The 13,207-nt window shown below is 39.2% G+C and overlaps 3 protein-coding genes and 1 long non-coding RNA gene across 7 annotated transcripts; 3 read left to right on the top strand and 1 right to left on the bottom strand.

Annotated features, from left to right (window-relative positions):
• Positions 1–73: 73 nt before the first annotated feature.
• On the bottom strand, positions 74–1,473 carry LOC130694319 (transmembrane protease serine 11D-like). The gene is made up of 7 exons (XM_057517389.2): positions 1,374–1,473; positions 1,200–1,297; positions 1,051–1,133; positions 802–949; positions 633–731; positions 445–562; positions 74–346 (listed from the first exon to the last, which is right to left on the bottom strand). Exons 1-7 carry the CDS (start codon positions 1,417–1,419, stop codon positions 132–134), a joined length of 807 nt encoding a protein of 268 aa, XP_057373372.1. The 5' UTR covers positions 1,420–1,473; the 3' UTR covers positions 74–131.
• On the top strand, positions 943–7,760 carry LOC130694320 (uncharacterized). 4 transcript variants are annotated; one of them, XR_009420787.1, is made up of 15 exons: positions 943–1,313; positions 1,839–2,059; positions 2,135–2,406; positions 2,486–2,681; positions 3,094–3,228; positions 3,297–3,373; positions 3,436–3,662; positions 3,750–3,821; positions 4,556–4,726; positions 4,902–5,003; positions 5,375–5,561; positions 5,650–5,799; positions 6,408–6,800; positions 6,886–7,194; positions 7,295–7,760. It is a non-coding gene; the product is annotated as an uncharacterized LOC130694320 (long non-coding RNA). The 4 variants fall into 4 exon arrangements; XR_009001986.2 differs by lacking the exon at positions 7,295–7,760 and having other exon boundaries at positions 2,135–2,213; positions 2,286–2,406; positions 6,886–7,116; XR_009420788.1 differs by lacking the exon at positions 7,295–7,760 and having other exon boundaries at positions 6,408–6,581; positions 6,654–6,800; positions 6,886–7,116.
• Positions 7,761–8,449: 689 nt separating this feature from the next.
• LOC130695186 (adiponectin receptor protein-like) lies at positions 8,450–10,432 on the top strand. The gene is made up of 5 exons (XM_057518309.2): positions 8,450–8,631; positions 8,744–8,986; positions 9,057–9,687; positions 9,756–9,949; positions 10,029–10,432. The coding sequence occupies exons 2-5, from the start codon at positions 8,795–8,797 to the stop codon at positions 10,161–10,163; spliced, it is 1,152 nt and encodes a 383-aa protein (XP_057374292.1). The 5' UTR covers positions 8,450–8,631; positions 8,744–8,794; the 3' UTR covers positions 10,164–10,432.
• A 294-nt stretch (positions 10,433–10,726) lies between these two features.
• Positions 10,727–12,539, top strand: LOC130695185 (hydroxysteroid dehydrogenase-like protein 2). Its single transcript, XM_057518308.2, has 7 exons — positions 10,727–10,873; positions 10,939–11,102; positions 11,180–11,393; positions 11,460–11,665; positions 11,725–11,934; positions 12,015–12,347; positions 12,424–12,539. Exons 1-7 carry the CDS (start codon positions 10,860–10,862, stop codon positions 12,534–12,536), a joined length of 1,254 nt encoding a protein of 417 aa, XP_057374291.1. The 5' UTR covers positions 10,727–10,859; the 3' UTR covers positions 12,537–12,539.
• Positions 12,540–13,207: the final 668 nt, after the last annotated feature.

Below are 13,207 nucleotides of genomic sequence, written 5' to 3'. Positions count from 1 at the left end.
ATCAAAAAAAAACTATCTACAACAAAGCATCCCGCAAACATGCAAACAATTAATTTCATATGGAAGACAATGATGAGGTTCACATACTTTATTTGTATTCATACAATGTATTATGGATTTGTAATCATTTGTTATTCCGTTGCGAGTGAAGGCTGAAGACCACCCGTCCTCGTCATCCAACCATAATAGGCCGATAGTCGAGTATAAATCGTCTCGAAGATATCGCTGTCTCCACAGCCCAAGTTTTTGGAAACGATACCCATGGCGTAAAACGTTGTTTCGGATGTCGGGTAAAATAATGGCGAACCTTCGTCATATTGACACGGTCGCGCGCCACCGCCGACATCTGTAAGTTTAAATTCTTTTCGTTTACTTATTCTACATTCAAGTAGTTAGTGTCTTATTGTTATGTTATGTTTTCTGATTAAATTTTTTAATATTTACCTGTCCGACCCCAGCAAAACATTGTATTTTGATCGAAAACATCAGCAGGGAAAAGATCACAGTTAATAGGTGAGCTGGTCGGGGCTTCGCGTAGCTTGGTTGACACCACTTTCGTTGCCTATTTATCCATAACTTAATAAGTCTTTCCAGAACACTTAATTGGTTTAAGAGTTTAATAGATTAATTACGTCAAAGGCGCCCCATCCAATTATGGTGGCCAGACTACCAGTAACTGCGTTGTATGGAATGTAGTTAACATTCGGACCGAATTCCAATGCTTGGGACGTCTTTTTCAACATTATAGATTTGAAAGAAATATCAATATTTACTTGCGCAACTTCTAAAAATAACTAATACCTCAAGCATGGCAATGTCGTTAAATCTTGTCGCATGATTGTAGGCCTCGTGAACAATTATGCTCCGAAGTTGAAGACGCAATTCACCCGGATCTGGAAGTATCAATGAAATTTGACCTACCGTTACTTGAACTTGGGAAGTAGTTTTCCTAGCGATTCATAAAGATTTTAACAATTTGTATTTTTTTATTTATTTATTTATTTTATTTCTAAGACAATTAAAAAATTGTTAACTCTTATTTTTACTTACTGGTAGACGCAAGATGCTGCAGTAACGATAAATCGAGAATTATAGATGAAACCTCCGCAAATATGATTGTCATTAAAGGTCACCTAGTTATTTTTAATTATAACAATGGTCATGAATGCATGTGATCATTTCTTCTTTACAGGTATTACCGAAACCATGAAAGGATAACGTCCTGCGTCAACGGCGCCATTCTCGGCTCCATTGAAGCCATTAGAAATGCGACCAAATGGGTTGCTAACCGGTACAACTTCGAAATTTTTTATGTAAGGCAAGTAAATTGTTACCCATCTGTCTTGACCGACTAGAGTATATTTGTTAGTTACCCGGTGTAAAAAAGAAGAAAAAGGCCAAGAATAGAACGGGATGCATGATGTTCAACTGAAACCCTAAAGTTACGGATACCCTGTGTGAAATGCTCGCATTACTGGCATTATCCATTGATAACAAAAAACCATTATCTCTCGATCATGATTTAAGTAGGTCTCAATGATAGTGTTAACGCCATGCCATTTTGCTCATCTGGTCTGAGGTTAGCTTAACGAAGAGAAGTACTCGTTTGCTGCGTACAGAGAAGATCTGTGTTTGCCAACCTTTTAAAGTTTGCTGAGCATTTAGTATACAATACCAAATGAAATTTAGGTGCAGCGCTAAATAACGCCATTGATGAATGTATGTTATTCGTGACATTAAAAAAGATAGAGAAATACGTATCATCGTAATAATGTTGGTGATTTCTTGTCTGTATTCTGTTTAGTAATTTTTTAAAATTACCATTCATTTCATTTCAGATGGAAATGGTAATCATCATACCACCTTAATTTTCAAGAAATGATTTACATCGATCCTTATGAAAGGCGGATCATCTAGTGTTGTTGTTTGCTGACAGTCAAAACTTTACTGACTTGTAATATTTCGCTCCTACTTCAGTTTCAACTTTTGAGAATTATCCTCTTCGACTTTTGAAACGTGCGACGAATCTACGTGGCCAGATTCTTCATATTGGCAAAAGGTAAATATCATTATTTTATTTTATTTTATTTTCTTGTATTAAAAACAGCAATTTTTCGTTTCGAAACATTTGTAGAGATGATCGTATTTCTAGTTCCCAACATGTAATCGGATTGAACTGAAGAGGACAACTAGAGAGGCATCGCAGTTCATAGGTGAGTAAAAAAAAATAATTTATAATTCTGCTTTTTGCTGTTCCTGCACTTTTGTTCAATGATTACACGAAGATAATACTCTTGCTCCACCTGTCGCACCATCGACCGGTAGCCGAAATAGCCACCCCTTAACGCCACGTAGAGAAATGCTCTATGTAATTAAACCACTTAGCATTCTTACAGTTAAACGCGGGTAAAGTAGTCAATAGTATATTTGTAGTAATAAAATATTACCCAATGTAATTAATTTGATTACTGTGTTGCAAACTAAGGCTGTGGACCACCAACCCTCAACATCCAGTCATTGTAGGCCGTTAGCCGAGTGTAAATTGTTTCAAAGAGTTGGCTGTCACCGCAGCCCAAATTTTTCGATACTATACCCATGGCATAAATATCGTGGCAGAGGTTGGATAAAACAATGGCGAACCTTCATCGAATTGACATGGTCGCATCCCAAAGTCCAACTCTGTAAGTACCAATTGCTTTCGTTTAGCCGTCCTGTGTTAATGTTACTCATGCGTGAATTTTTCTGTGTGATTATAAGCCTCATGAACAGTAATGGATTGAACTTGAAGGTTTAATTCGCCCGGATCTGGAAGTACCAAGGAAAGTTCGCCTACTGTTACTTGAATTTGAGAAGTAGTTTTCCTAGCAATTCATAGAAATTCTTGACATTGTTTTCTTACAGCGTAAAGTAATTTTATCATTTTTTTTATTTTCTAATATTTCGTTGACTTACTGATAGGCACAGGATGCGGCAGTAACGATAAATCGAGAATTATAGATGAACCCCCCACAAATGTGTTTGTTGTTAAATGTTACCTGGTTATTGTAATTATGACAGTTATCGTGAATTTATGTCCCCATTGAATTTTATTAGATGTCACCGAAACGATGAAAGGATAACGTCCTGCAGTGACATCAGACAGCGCACATTCTGAGCGCCATTATATCCGTTAGAAATGCGACCAGTTGCGTCGCTTAGAGGTTCAACTTCAACTTTTTACGTTAAAAGGTGCGTCAATTTTTACATAGCTGCTGATCAAGCAAAATCTAATATGTTAGTTACCTGAGGTTAAAAAGACGAAAAAAGCAAAAATCACAATTCGATACATGATGCCAAACTGACCCATAGGCAATGCGGATGCCTCTTTTGAAAGGTTTATACTACGATTTTGTGAACTGATAAAAATCTTAATCTCTTCATATTGGTTTACTTCAGATTGGACGATAGTATTGACGCCATACCGTCTTGTTTACCTGCCACAAGGTTATTTGAAAAGACCCGGCTGATGCTGTATTTTGTGTAATTCCATTTGGACATCAACAAATAGAGCCACATTCCAGCTATGTAAAAGGGAAAAAGATGTAAACCAAGCTTCCTAAGTTTTTAAGAAATTCGGTATAGGATTCTAGATGAAGCCAAACAATGATTCGCGCTCGAACAAGGTAAAACTTATTCACTTTCACAAGCTTGTATGAATTTCGAACTAAAAATAATGCAGATAGATAAATTATATGTACTGTTTTATTTAGATGTTCGTACCTGTATGTCCCAAAGATGACCTTCTACGTGGATTGGAGCCGGGGAGACGTCGCAATTTATCGGTGAGTAGACATCAGCCTTCTTGTTTCGCATAACGTACCATCGAGCAGTAGTTTAAAAAAGATGCCCCATGACGTTTTGTTCATCTTCTGCGTTTGAGCACTCCATCCACTTAAAATAGTAACACAGTGGCTGATGTTAGTGAAGTAGTCAATAGTTATCGATTGAAATTGAGTTTTCATTCCATTTATGTAACGGAATTCAACAGCCACTTAAATGTTGTTTGGATTTTTATTCGGTACGTAATTTTCATGGTTTGACCTAGATGGCTCCAGCGTTGTTCGTTCGTGATTATTAAAAAAAATAACGGTATTTTAGCTCTGCCGACGTGCGCGCAAATTTCAGGTTTTTTCGCCTTCCATTGTCTCGTGTCTGATAAATATTAGAATTTCGCCCTGGGAGTTGAAATTACTATAAGAACGGAGCGCTTTCCTAGATTTCATTGAGAAAGTAAAACTATTCAAAGAAGAAAATTGATGACCACGAGTTCAGCACAATTTGCTTTAATTATTCTTTTCTCATTTGTGTCAGGGTAGACATTCGCAAATGACATTTGGGAGCTAGCCAGACATAGTCATGTGTTTGTCTTGCTAGACAATTCAAAAAATCTTGATAAATATAGACATGCATACGTTGCTTTATCTTCAAATTTGAAGCGTGTCAAATCTGCGATTTTAAATACGAATCTTTAGTTCTTATGTTGCAAAACGCGTAAAACTAATTCCATTTTGAATAGGCAAAATTCAACGATGCTGTTAATTTTTAACGATCTGATGTTGCATCCGAATTTGCCACGAGCAAACGACCTACCATGATGGGAAAACGAATAAATCAACTTCAAGGTTTTTTTCCTGTTTCGAATGTGCATCAGCGCGCAGCGGACATTGAACCTTAGATGCTCATTCAGGTTTTTCTAAATTTACATTTCCAGTTAAATTGTCAGTACCTAAACAGTCGTAGTATTTGGCCACTGCCTTTACTGGTATCCTGATTACATCTCTCGTGAAAGTTCTGAATCAACTGGATTTATACGTGGCCACCATTTAAATTTTAAACATCTTTTTTATTTGTTAATCCTGCAGTTCCTCCGTACTTGTTCTCTACAAGAAAATGGTTTGACTTTCTTGGACTTTCAAAAGTTTGAACATCACATGGCCAGCTAGTGACCTTGCCTTCTTTAAATGGTAAGTCACTGGGCAACTTCTCAGTTTAAGCTTCAACTGTTGTCATGTGCCAACTACTTCAGAACTTGGTGTGCAGCCAAAAATGACAAAATGCCAACCTTTTGAATTGAAATGTGAGTTTTGACTGCTGGGCCAGTGCTTCATTAAACTTTTCAAGTGCCTATTGCAGTTAACGTACAATTAAAAGTGTTATTGCACTTAAGTTAAATGCAAATCAAGTAGGATTATTTATGGTAAATTGGCAATGTTACACACGCTGTTAACGTTCACTTTACATAGAGCGCATTATATTCATTAACATGTGCAGGAAAAATGACTAGCTATGTTTAAGAAAAGAAAATCCCAGAATAAATTTTATTTTTGGAACATAGAACGTCCAAGCGCGAAAAATTCGACGTTATCTACTAACAATCAAGATCAACTGGTTTGGAAATCATCCAAATATTGGCCGTTGGGATTATGCAACGCATCGGGCTGCGATTTAAACCGCCAACTCCTCCTCTCGGGATGTCTCATCTGATAACGTTTTGTCAACAAAAACGTCATTAAAATTTGTGTGTAAGTAAACCATACACTTCATTTTTCCATCCTTCTTTACGTAAGATCAGTAACCGGAAAACTTGTATTGTTTTCACGTACTTTTCAGTTTCGTGGTTTTTACGTAACAGCCGCGATCCTATTATGGCGATAGATGTCGGTATAGTTTGCACCACTGCACTTTTGTTGACAGCATTGATTGGATGATCGGAACCGGAACAAAACATGGGGATGATGTATAACATCCACGTCGAAATCGGTAAGTTTTGTCTTGGCTCATGCTCAAAAAAAATTGTGGCGAGTAATGGGGAATTTTTGTGGTCCACAACCGCAACAACTCCCTCATTCTTCTTCCGCTTCCTGAATCGATGGCTGCTCCGTCTTCCTTAGCCTCGTAAAGCCACCCTTAAAGTTCGGCCTTTATGTACTGCTAGAGAGAAAGTATGAAAACTCGCAATCCAGTGGCATTACAATAAAAAAGCAAGGGAACGCAGTTGGCCGAGGGCCGTTTCCGATTGTTTGGCAATGGCGGCTAATATCGCAAATAGGTTGCATAAATGATGGAGCGACCTTGGTAGCCTGGAAACGTTGTTATGGTCTGCGTCTAACGGCATATCTTGAGTATTTGCTCACTGTCAATGTGTATTTAATGAAAGCATCGTGCGTGTTGTTCAGAAACGGGTCACTCCCTGGGCGTGTTTAAAATACTGACACAGATTCATTGAGGGTAGTATGTGCGGCTTCGTGTCAAGATCATATCAGATCACGCGTGACTTGAAAACTGATCCTTTTTTTTATTTTTTATGTTTGAATTTTTTTCTCGGTTAAATCCGCTTCCAAAAAATAAAATTGTTTATTTGTTCATAGATTTTCAAGAGTTCATCGATAAATCGATGTGGTTGTCTAGCGAATGCCGCGGCTTTTCCGTAACTTCAACAAGGTCACGCAAATCCCAGAGCCTCGTGTGTACAGAAAAGATGAAAAAGAAAAAGCGACACGAGTCACGAGGAACGAGTTTGGACAAAAGTGCAAGGCAACCGAGTTGTTAAAAATCGATACACGTGAACTAAATTGAAATGTTGGAAACAACTGATGAAACTTTGCATGTCACAGGTTGAATGAACTCAGAAAGCGACGAATCAACGTGCAGAAATCTATCGGACTTTTCGATCGAGCTTCAGTTACCATCGGGAATATCGTTCTGGAAAATACTCAATTTCCTCCTACACCGCCTACATTTTTTTGACGTCCAATCTCTGCGTGAGTAGTAAATAACTTGTAGTTGAGAAAAGAAGAGGGATAATATTGACACTTGAACCTTCTGCCTCCCCACGCACAATTATAGGAGCGGGCGAAAGTAGAACCGAGAGCGGGTTGCTTATAATGAGACCGTTCCCCGAAGGAAATTGTGTGCCAGCCGCCTAGCCTTTTTTTTTTTTTTTCTACTTCCCTTTTTCTCTCCCGCCTTTCATCCGTTGGTCGTCATCACGTGTGTGTTGGCTGCGTTGAAAAGGGGAGAAAAAAAAGATGGAGAAACATGTACGCATTTGAAGCGAATGGAATACAGACAAGAGAAACAGCTGCGTGTGGAAGCAGCAGCTCCGATCGATAAAATCTACTGGCCCGCAGAATAGAAATATAGGCTAGTATAAATGTGGGTCTTCAAAAAAGAACGGGTTTGGTGGAAAAACACAAAACTCAAATCATTGTGACCAAAATATCTTTTTATTAAATTTTTTTTTTGTCTATTATAGGCTGTGTGATAAGAACGACATATGGACTCGTGTTTGTAGTAGACGAGTCTTTTGTTTTTTTGTACAAGAATCTCATTGTTTGCGATATCGTCGCTATGTTTCGTGTTATGTCTACCAGAAAAATGAGCTCATTTTTGTCCAAGAGTCCAAACAATCAAACTAAATTCTATCCCTCTGGCCAAAGATCAGCAAGACTGGACTTGTGTTTGTCCATACAAGATGAGTCAATAAGCGCATGATAAATGCCTTACACAGAAATAATTCTAAACGTAGAGAAAACGTTATTCGTTTCTTTTTAATTACAAGTAAACTACCATGAAAAGTGTAACAATTCACAGCGGGAAGGTGGTACGAATTCTTCTCGAAATTCTATATTCCCCTTTCTCCTTGTGTACCTTTTGAAACTACGTCATACGTACGAGATGAAAGCCCCGGAACAAACACATGGCATTCGTACGACTTCTTTTCTTTTATATATATGTATTTTTTTTTTTGCAGGAATAAGAGAAATGCATTGGTTCCATCAGCTAGCAGCCACGTGACTAAATATCGCAAAAATGGCCGTCAGTAAGGCACAGCGTGTTGAGGCCGCTTATTGGAGAGAGGAGCCTTGAAATGATTCAGCAGACGCCTAAAGCGTCGCATATTGTGAATGAGGAACGACGTCAATGCCTTGGCGAAATGCACACAAAGACTAACTCCAATTATAGTCTAAAAGTTCTGGATAGAAAGGACCACTGGCTTTATATTATAACAGATGTACGTCGAAAATACTGTGTTTTTTAAAATCACAGCATTATCCCTGAGCATTTAAATTTTGAATGCAAAATCCCCCCCTCTCCCCATGATTCAACACTGAAGAAAGTTATCGAAAATTATCGTATTGTCATCTAGATCGCAATAATGGCGCTGACGTTCTCCAAAAGGAATGTCGTTGGTAGGGAAAAACAATTTTCCACAAATGACAAGAACACTTATAGCCCAATTTATAGCAAAACAAAAAGGACTGGAGCTGTCAATGTGTAATCCGATCAGAAAGACAATGAAACTAGGGAATTTTATCTTGTCACGTGACCAACAACCAATGGCAGCAATCGAAACTCCAGGGGGCGCACTGTGGATGTCGTAATCCTCACTGTGCGTGTGTGTACTGTGTATACGTCGAAAGCTATCAGCTGAAAACCAGAAGGCAAGTCGTAACCAACGAATAAAGGTCGTCCTGCACTTTCGTGAAACTTCTTAAGTTAATTTCGAGGAAGGTTCACGGTTTCTTTGTTCGTTTTGTGATTTGGATAAGGAGAACAATTGACGGAATACGACCTGGTTTATTTTTGTCGGTAGGTAAACTTCTTCACCATAGACTACCGTAGACCTGTAAACGTCTTTGTTCGGCAAACAATGAAATTTCGGTTGTCGTCTGTGTCACCTAATTTTCTCATAATTATTCAGCTTTGTTTCTGCTCGGAAACCGCCGTTAGGACATAATTTTAAGTTTCAATCATGGAATCTCCAGAAAGCCAAGAAAGAGAAGATGGAATTCGTCTACGAAAAAAAATTCAAGAAAATGAGGAAGATTTAGAAAGTAGTGAATGTGAAGATGATGCAAAAAGAGACCTTGTGAAAAGGATCCTCGAGTCAACCAAAGAGCTTACAGACTGCATGCCCACAGATCTTCCCTCTGCCAAACGGATGGTGAGTGATTAACATCTTCTCCCATTATGGAGACTGTGTCCCAGACCTCATTTTTGCATTTGACATACAGTTGGAAGATGGATTACATGCTGCAGCAGAGTTTAGCTCAGACATGGCTGCTGGAGCTGGTGCCGTGGCAGAACAAGCTGGAGAGATATGTCGTAAAGTGATTGAAGCATCCTGGAAAGTCTGTCACTTCCAGGCTCTGCCTCATTGGCTTCAAGACAATGACTACCTGATTTGGGGCCATAGACCACCACTTCCCTCATTCACTGCCTGCTTCCAGTCCCTGTTCAGAATTCACACAGAAACTGGCAACATTTGGACCCATCTTATTGGATGTGTTCTCTTTGTCAGCCTAGCAGTTTACACGCTTATATGGTCCGATCTACAAATGGAAGAACGCTTGGTTTTTGCTGCTTTCTTCGCCGGAGCAATCTTGTGTTTAGGCTTATCGTGCACTTACCACACAGTTCACTGCCACTCCGAATTTGTGGGCAAACTCTTTTCGAAATTAGACTATGTCGGAATCTCCTTCCTCATTTTGGGATCCCTAGTCCCCTGGCTTTACTACACGTTTTACTGCCAGTATCAACCCAAAGTGATTTACTTAACTGTGGCCACGGTCTTGGGTCTTGGGGCCATTATTACCTCAATGGTCGATCGATTTGGGGAGCCAAAATACCGACCCTTTAGAGCGGGTAAGTTGTCACCTCATTTTTTTATGTCTTTATCTGTTTAACTTGTATTTTTATTGAAATTTCGAAAGGTATTTTCATCGCGTTTGGCTTGAGTGGAGCTATACCAGCGATTCATTACGCTGTCATGGAAGGCTGGGTTAACGCCGTTTCCTACGCCTCTCTCGGATGGCTTATTCTTATGGGATCGCTCTACATTCTGGGAGCCCTCCTGTACGCAGGACGTATACCTGAGTGCTATTTCCCTGGGAAATGTGATATTTGGGTGCGTGAAAATTTCCTTTAATGTTCTAGCGTTTCCAGAAATTATTTTGCTGATTACTGTGATTTTTCTTTTATTACAGTTCCAAAGCCATCAAATTTTCCACGTTTTGGTGATAGCCGCAGCTTTTGTTCACTACCAAGGGATCTCAGAAATGGCCGTCTATCGACTGACCAACAATCAATGTCCCGCATCCGTAGAAGCTAACCATGCTTAACCTTACCAAAAACATTACAATCTACGGGCAACATAAAGAAAAAACAAGAAACAAAAAAAAAACTAAAATATCCCCGTTCGCTTCCACATATTACTGCTTTGTTTACGGAAAATTGTTTACCAGAAATTCTTTATGTAATGGTGTGGGGGAGGAGGGGGAGAGTTATCAAAAATTTATGGGCACGTTGGTAAATGGTTCTCGCGAAGAGGAAAATTTTCTTAAGTAGAGCGATCCATTAAGTGCCTTTCGAATACATCTCTGTAGCTTGAGCACGTCATGTATGTTATAAATTCCCAATTTATTTCAATATCTTGGGTTTTTCATTCGGAAAAATTACGGATCGCTTCCGTGATTTTTATAAATTGTTTCAAACTTGTTCTTTCTCTTTTGGTGGATGGAAAAAAAAACCGTTTTCAAAATTGAAAGTAGCGAAGAAAAAGTTCTGTAATGGTGTTGAAATGCGAAACCCTTTTTGAAAAGAAATTGATGTGTTATTTTCTGAGAAAATTTTTGTTTTCACAAATATAAGTTAGTTTGTTTTAACGAAAGATGGCGGTTAGATCACATTTGTTTTCCTGTAAAACCTAGCGGAGAATTGACACATTTCTCCGTTTTACCAATGGTTATTCTATATCTGTTGATTTAATCAGGTTTCTTCATTTTCTGTTTGCCTCTCTTCAGATACGTTATTCCAAAATGCTGAATACTGGGTAAAATTATTTTAAATTAAGTTCAAATCACTTCAGTTTATGTATTGCGTGTGTTTTATAATCAGTAAACTTGCCGGTCGTACCATTTTCATCACTGGTGCTAGTCGTGGAATCGGTAAGGCTATCGCCTTGAAAGCAGCAAAAGATGGAGCCAACGTCGTCATTGCTGCTAAAACGGCAGAACCTCATCCAAAATTGCCCGGAACTATCTACTCTGCAGCTAAAGAGAGTATGCAGATATTCAATTCCTGTTATATAAAAGCTTGAACCAAATTATTATTGCTTTCTTTTCTGAATTTTTTACAGTTGAAGCTGTTGGAGGTAGATGCCTTCCATGCATTGTGGATGTAAGAGATGAAGCTCAAATTCAAGCAGCTGTTGAAGCTGCTGTGAAGGAGTTTGGTGGAATTGACATTTTGGTAAACAACGCTTCAGCAATTTCCCTCACAGGTACACTGGAGACACCAATGAAGAAGTATGACCTCATGCACCATGTCAATACAAGAGGCACATACCTAACGTCAGCATCAATCCTTAGCTATTTGCATTAAGAGGAATTCAGATTTACGTTGATATTATTTTGCAGGTCCAAACTATGTCTGCCCTACTTGAAGGTAGGGAAGAACCCACACATCCTAAACCTAAGTCCTCCTTTGAATATGAATCCAGTCTGGTTCCAAAACCATGTGGCTTACACTATGGCAAAATATGGCATGTCAATGTGTGTGCTGGGTATGGCAGAGGAATTCCGGTCAGATGGAATTGCAGTCAATGCCCTTTGGCCCAGAACTGGTAAAGTTTCTTTAAAATAATGCATTCAGATTTTCTCATGATCATAAATTTTCATTCAGGAATCACAACTGCTGCTATGGACATGTTGGGCAAGCTGATGGGTGGTGAAGACACAGTCAACCAGCTTAGGTTCCCAGAGATCATGGCTGACGCCGCCTACGTCATCCTCACTAGAGATTCAAAGAATTTCACACGCAACTTTTGCATCGATGAAGATATTCTCAGGGAAGTGGGCGTGACGGATTTTGACGTCTACGCCGTTAAACCTGGTAAGACTTTGAATTGTTTTTAAAGCTACTTTCTCAAAGAAAGTTAATAATGTTTCGTTTACGATTGTCTTGTTACATAGGAACACCACTGATGCCTGACTTTTTCCTTGACGAATTCCTCGATGACTTCGCGAAGAAATCGAGTCCGAAAACGGGAGCTGGAGTGAAACAAGAGGCTTCGGCAGCCGCTGGCCAAGTAGATCAATTGTTCAAGACTATCATGGCCGTTACAAACGAAGAAATCGTCAAAAAAACCAATGCCGTCTTCGCGTTCGAAGTCAAGGGCGCGGAAGAGGGCCGCTGGTACCTCGACCTGAAAAACGGTTCAGGTTCGGCCGGGAAAGGAGAATCGCCATCGCCGGCGGATGCCACTTTGATAATGGACAGCCAAGATTTCGTCAAAATGTTCCAAGGTAGCAATTAAAAAGTTATTTCTTCCTAACCGGAGCTTCTTTTGACGGCTTATTTTTTTGTGGTTGAAATATTTAGGTAAACTGAAAGCAACGGCCGCCTTCATGACCGGCAAGCTGAAGATTAAGGGAGATATGGGCAAGGCCATGAAATTGGAAAAGTTGATGGGTTCCCTGCAGTCCAAGCTTTGAAAGGCTTACGTTTGTTCGTGATTACACTTCGATCAATGCAAAAGTTGTTAAAGAGTTGAATATTTCACGCGTCATTTATAGAGGCTATTGAAGATATATACACAATTTTGGGGAATGTACTTGTTATTTAGTTGGTGATCAAAAAGGGAAGAGAAAACGTGAAAGAAAAGGCGGCCGTTGGATTTAACGACCTGTAACGGAAATCCTTTGTATTTTATTACGTACACTCTCTCTCTAACTCCCTGTTGTACACATTGTCGGTGAATTATAGATAAAAAAAAAAAGGGAAAGCGCAAATCCTTAGTGGATATCTTTATGAGGCGGTGATGTTTCCTACAATAACCGCCACTATACTTGCCATTCTGGATTGAAAGCTGCATGCTCGTGACCATAAAGAGATCATGTTTTTTCGTGAAAGACAAGGTGGCTAGCGGACAGTCCATATAATCTTAACAACTGACTAGATCACATCTCAACAAGCCCCATTAACTTATGAAGAATCGCTATTCTTATTCTGCACAAACAGGGTCCCGGTCATATGTAGCCTCATTATTTTTCCCTTTTTGTTGTCCTACACCAAACGCACTACTAGCACACAATGGCATTTCGTCGAATAACAGTTCCATAAATGGGCATCAAAAGTACAAGGTCGTACTCTTGCATCTCTGGAC

The sequence above is a fragment of the Daphnia carinata genome, chromosome 4, assembly GCF_022539665.2.
Source record: "Daphnia carinata strain CSIRO-1 chromosome 4, CSIRO_AGI_Dcar_HiC_V3, whole genome shotgun sequence".
NCBI classification, from domain to species: domain Eukaryota; kingdom Metazoa; phylum Arthropoda; class Branchiopoda; order Diplostraca; family Daphniidae; genus Daphnia; species Daphnia carinata.
The sequence above is the reverse complement of the archived record's forward strand: the minus strand, read 5'-3'. Positions and strand labels throughout refer to the sequence as shown.

Coding starts and splice junctions, on each gene's coding strand:
- LOC130694319 (XM_057517389.2), bottom strand. CDS start 1,419: ATGCATCCCGTTCTATTCTTGGCCTTTTTCTTCTTTTTTACACCGG. Junction 1,134..1,199: donor GTTATCCTTTCATGGTTTCG/GTAATACCTGTA, acceptor AAAAATAACTAG/GTGACCTTTAATGACAATCA. Junction 563..632: donor TTGGATGGGGCGCCTTTGAC/GTAATTAATCTA, acceptor ATGGATAAATAG/GCAACGAAAGTGGTGTCAAC.
- LOC130695186 (XM_057518309.2), top strand. CDS start 8,795: ATGGAATCTCCAGAAAGCCAAGAAAGAGAAGATGGAATTCGTCTACGA. Junction 8,987..9,056: donor TTCCCTCTGCCAAACGGATG/GTGAGTGATTAA, acceptor TTTGACATACAG/TTGGAAGATGGATTACATGC. Junction 9,950..10,028: donor CTGGGAAATGTGATATTTGG/GTGCGTGAAAAT, acceptor CTTTTATTACAG/TTCCAAAGCCATCAAATTTT.
- LOC130695185 (XM_057518308.2), top strand. Junction 11,103..11,179: donor CTACTCTGCAGCTAAAGAGA/GTATGCAGATAT, acceptor AATTTTTTACAG/TTGAAGCTGTTGGAGGTAGA. Junction 11,666..11,724: donor TGCCCTTTGGCCCAGAACTG/GTAAAGTTTCTT, acceptor ATTTTCATTCAG/GAATCACAACTGCTGCTATG.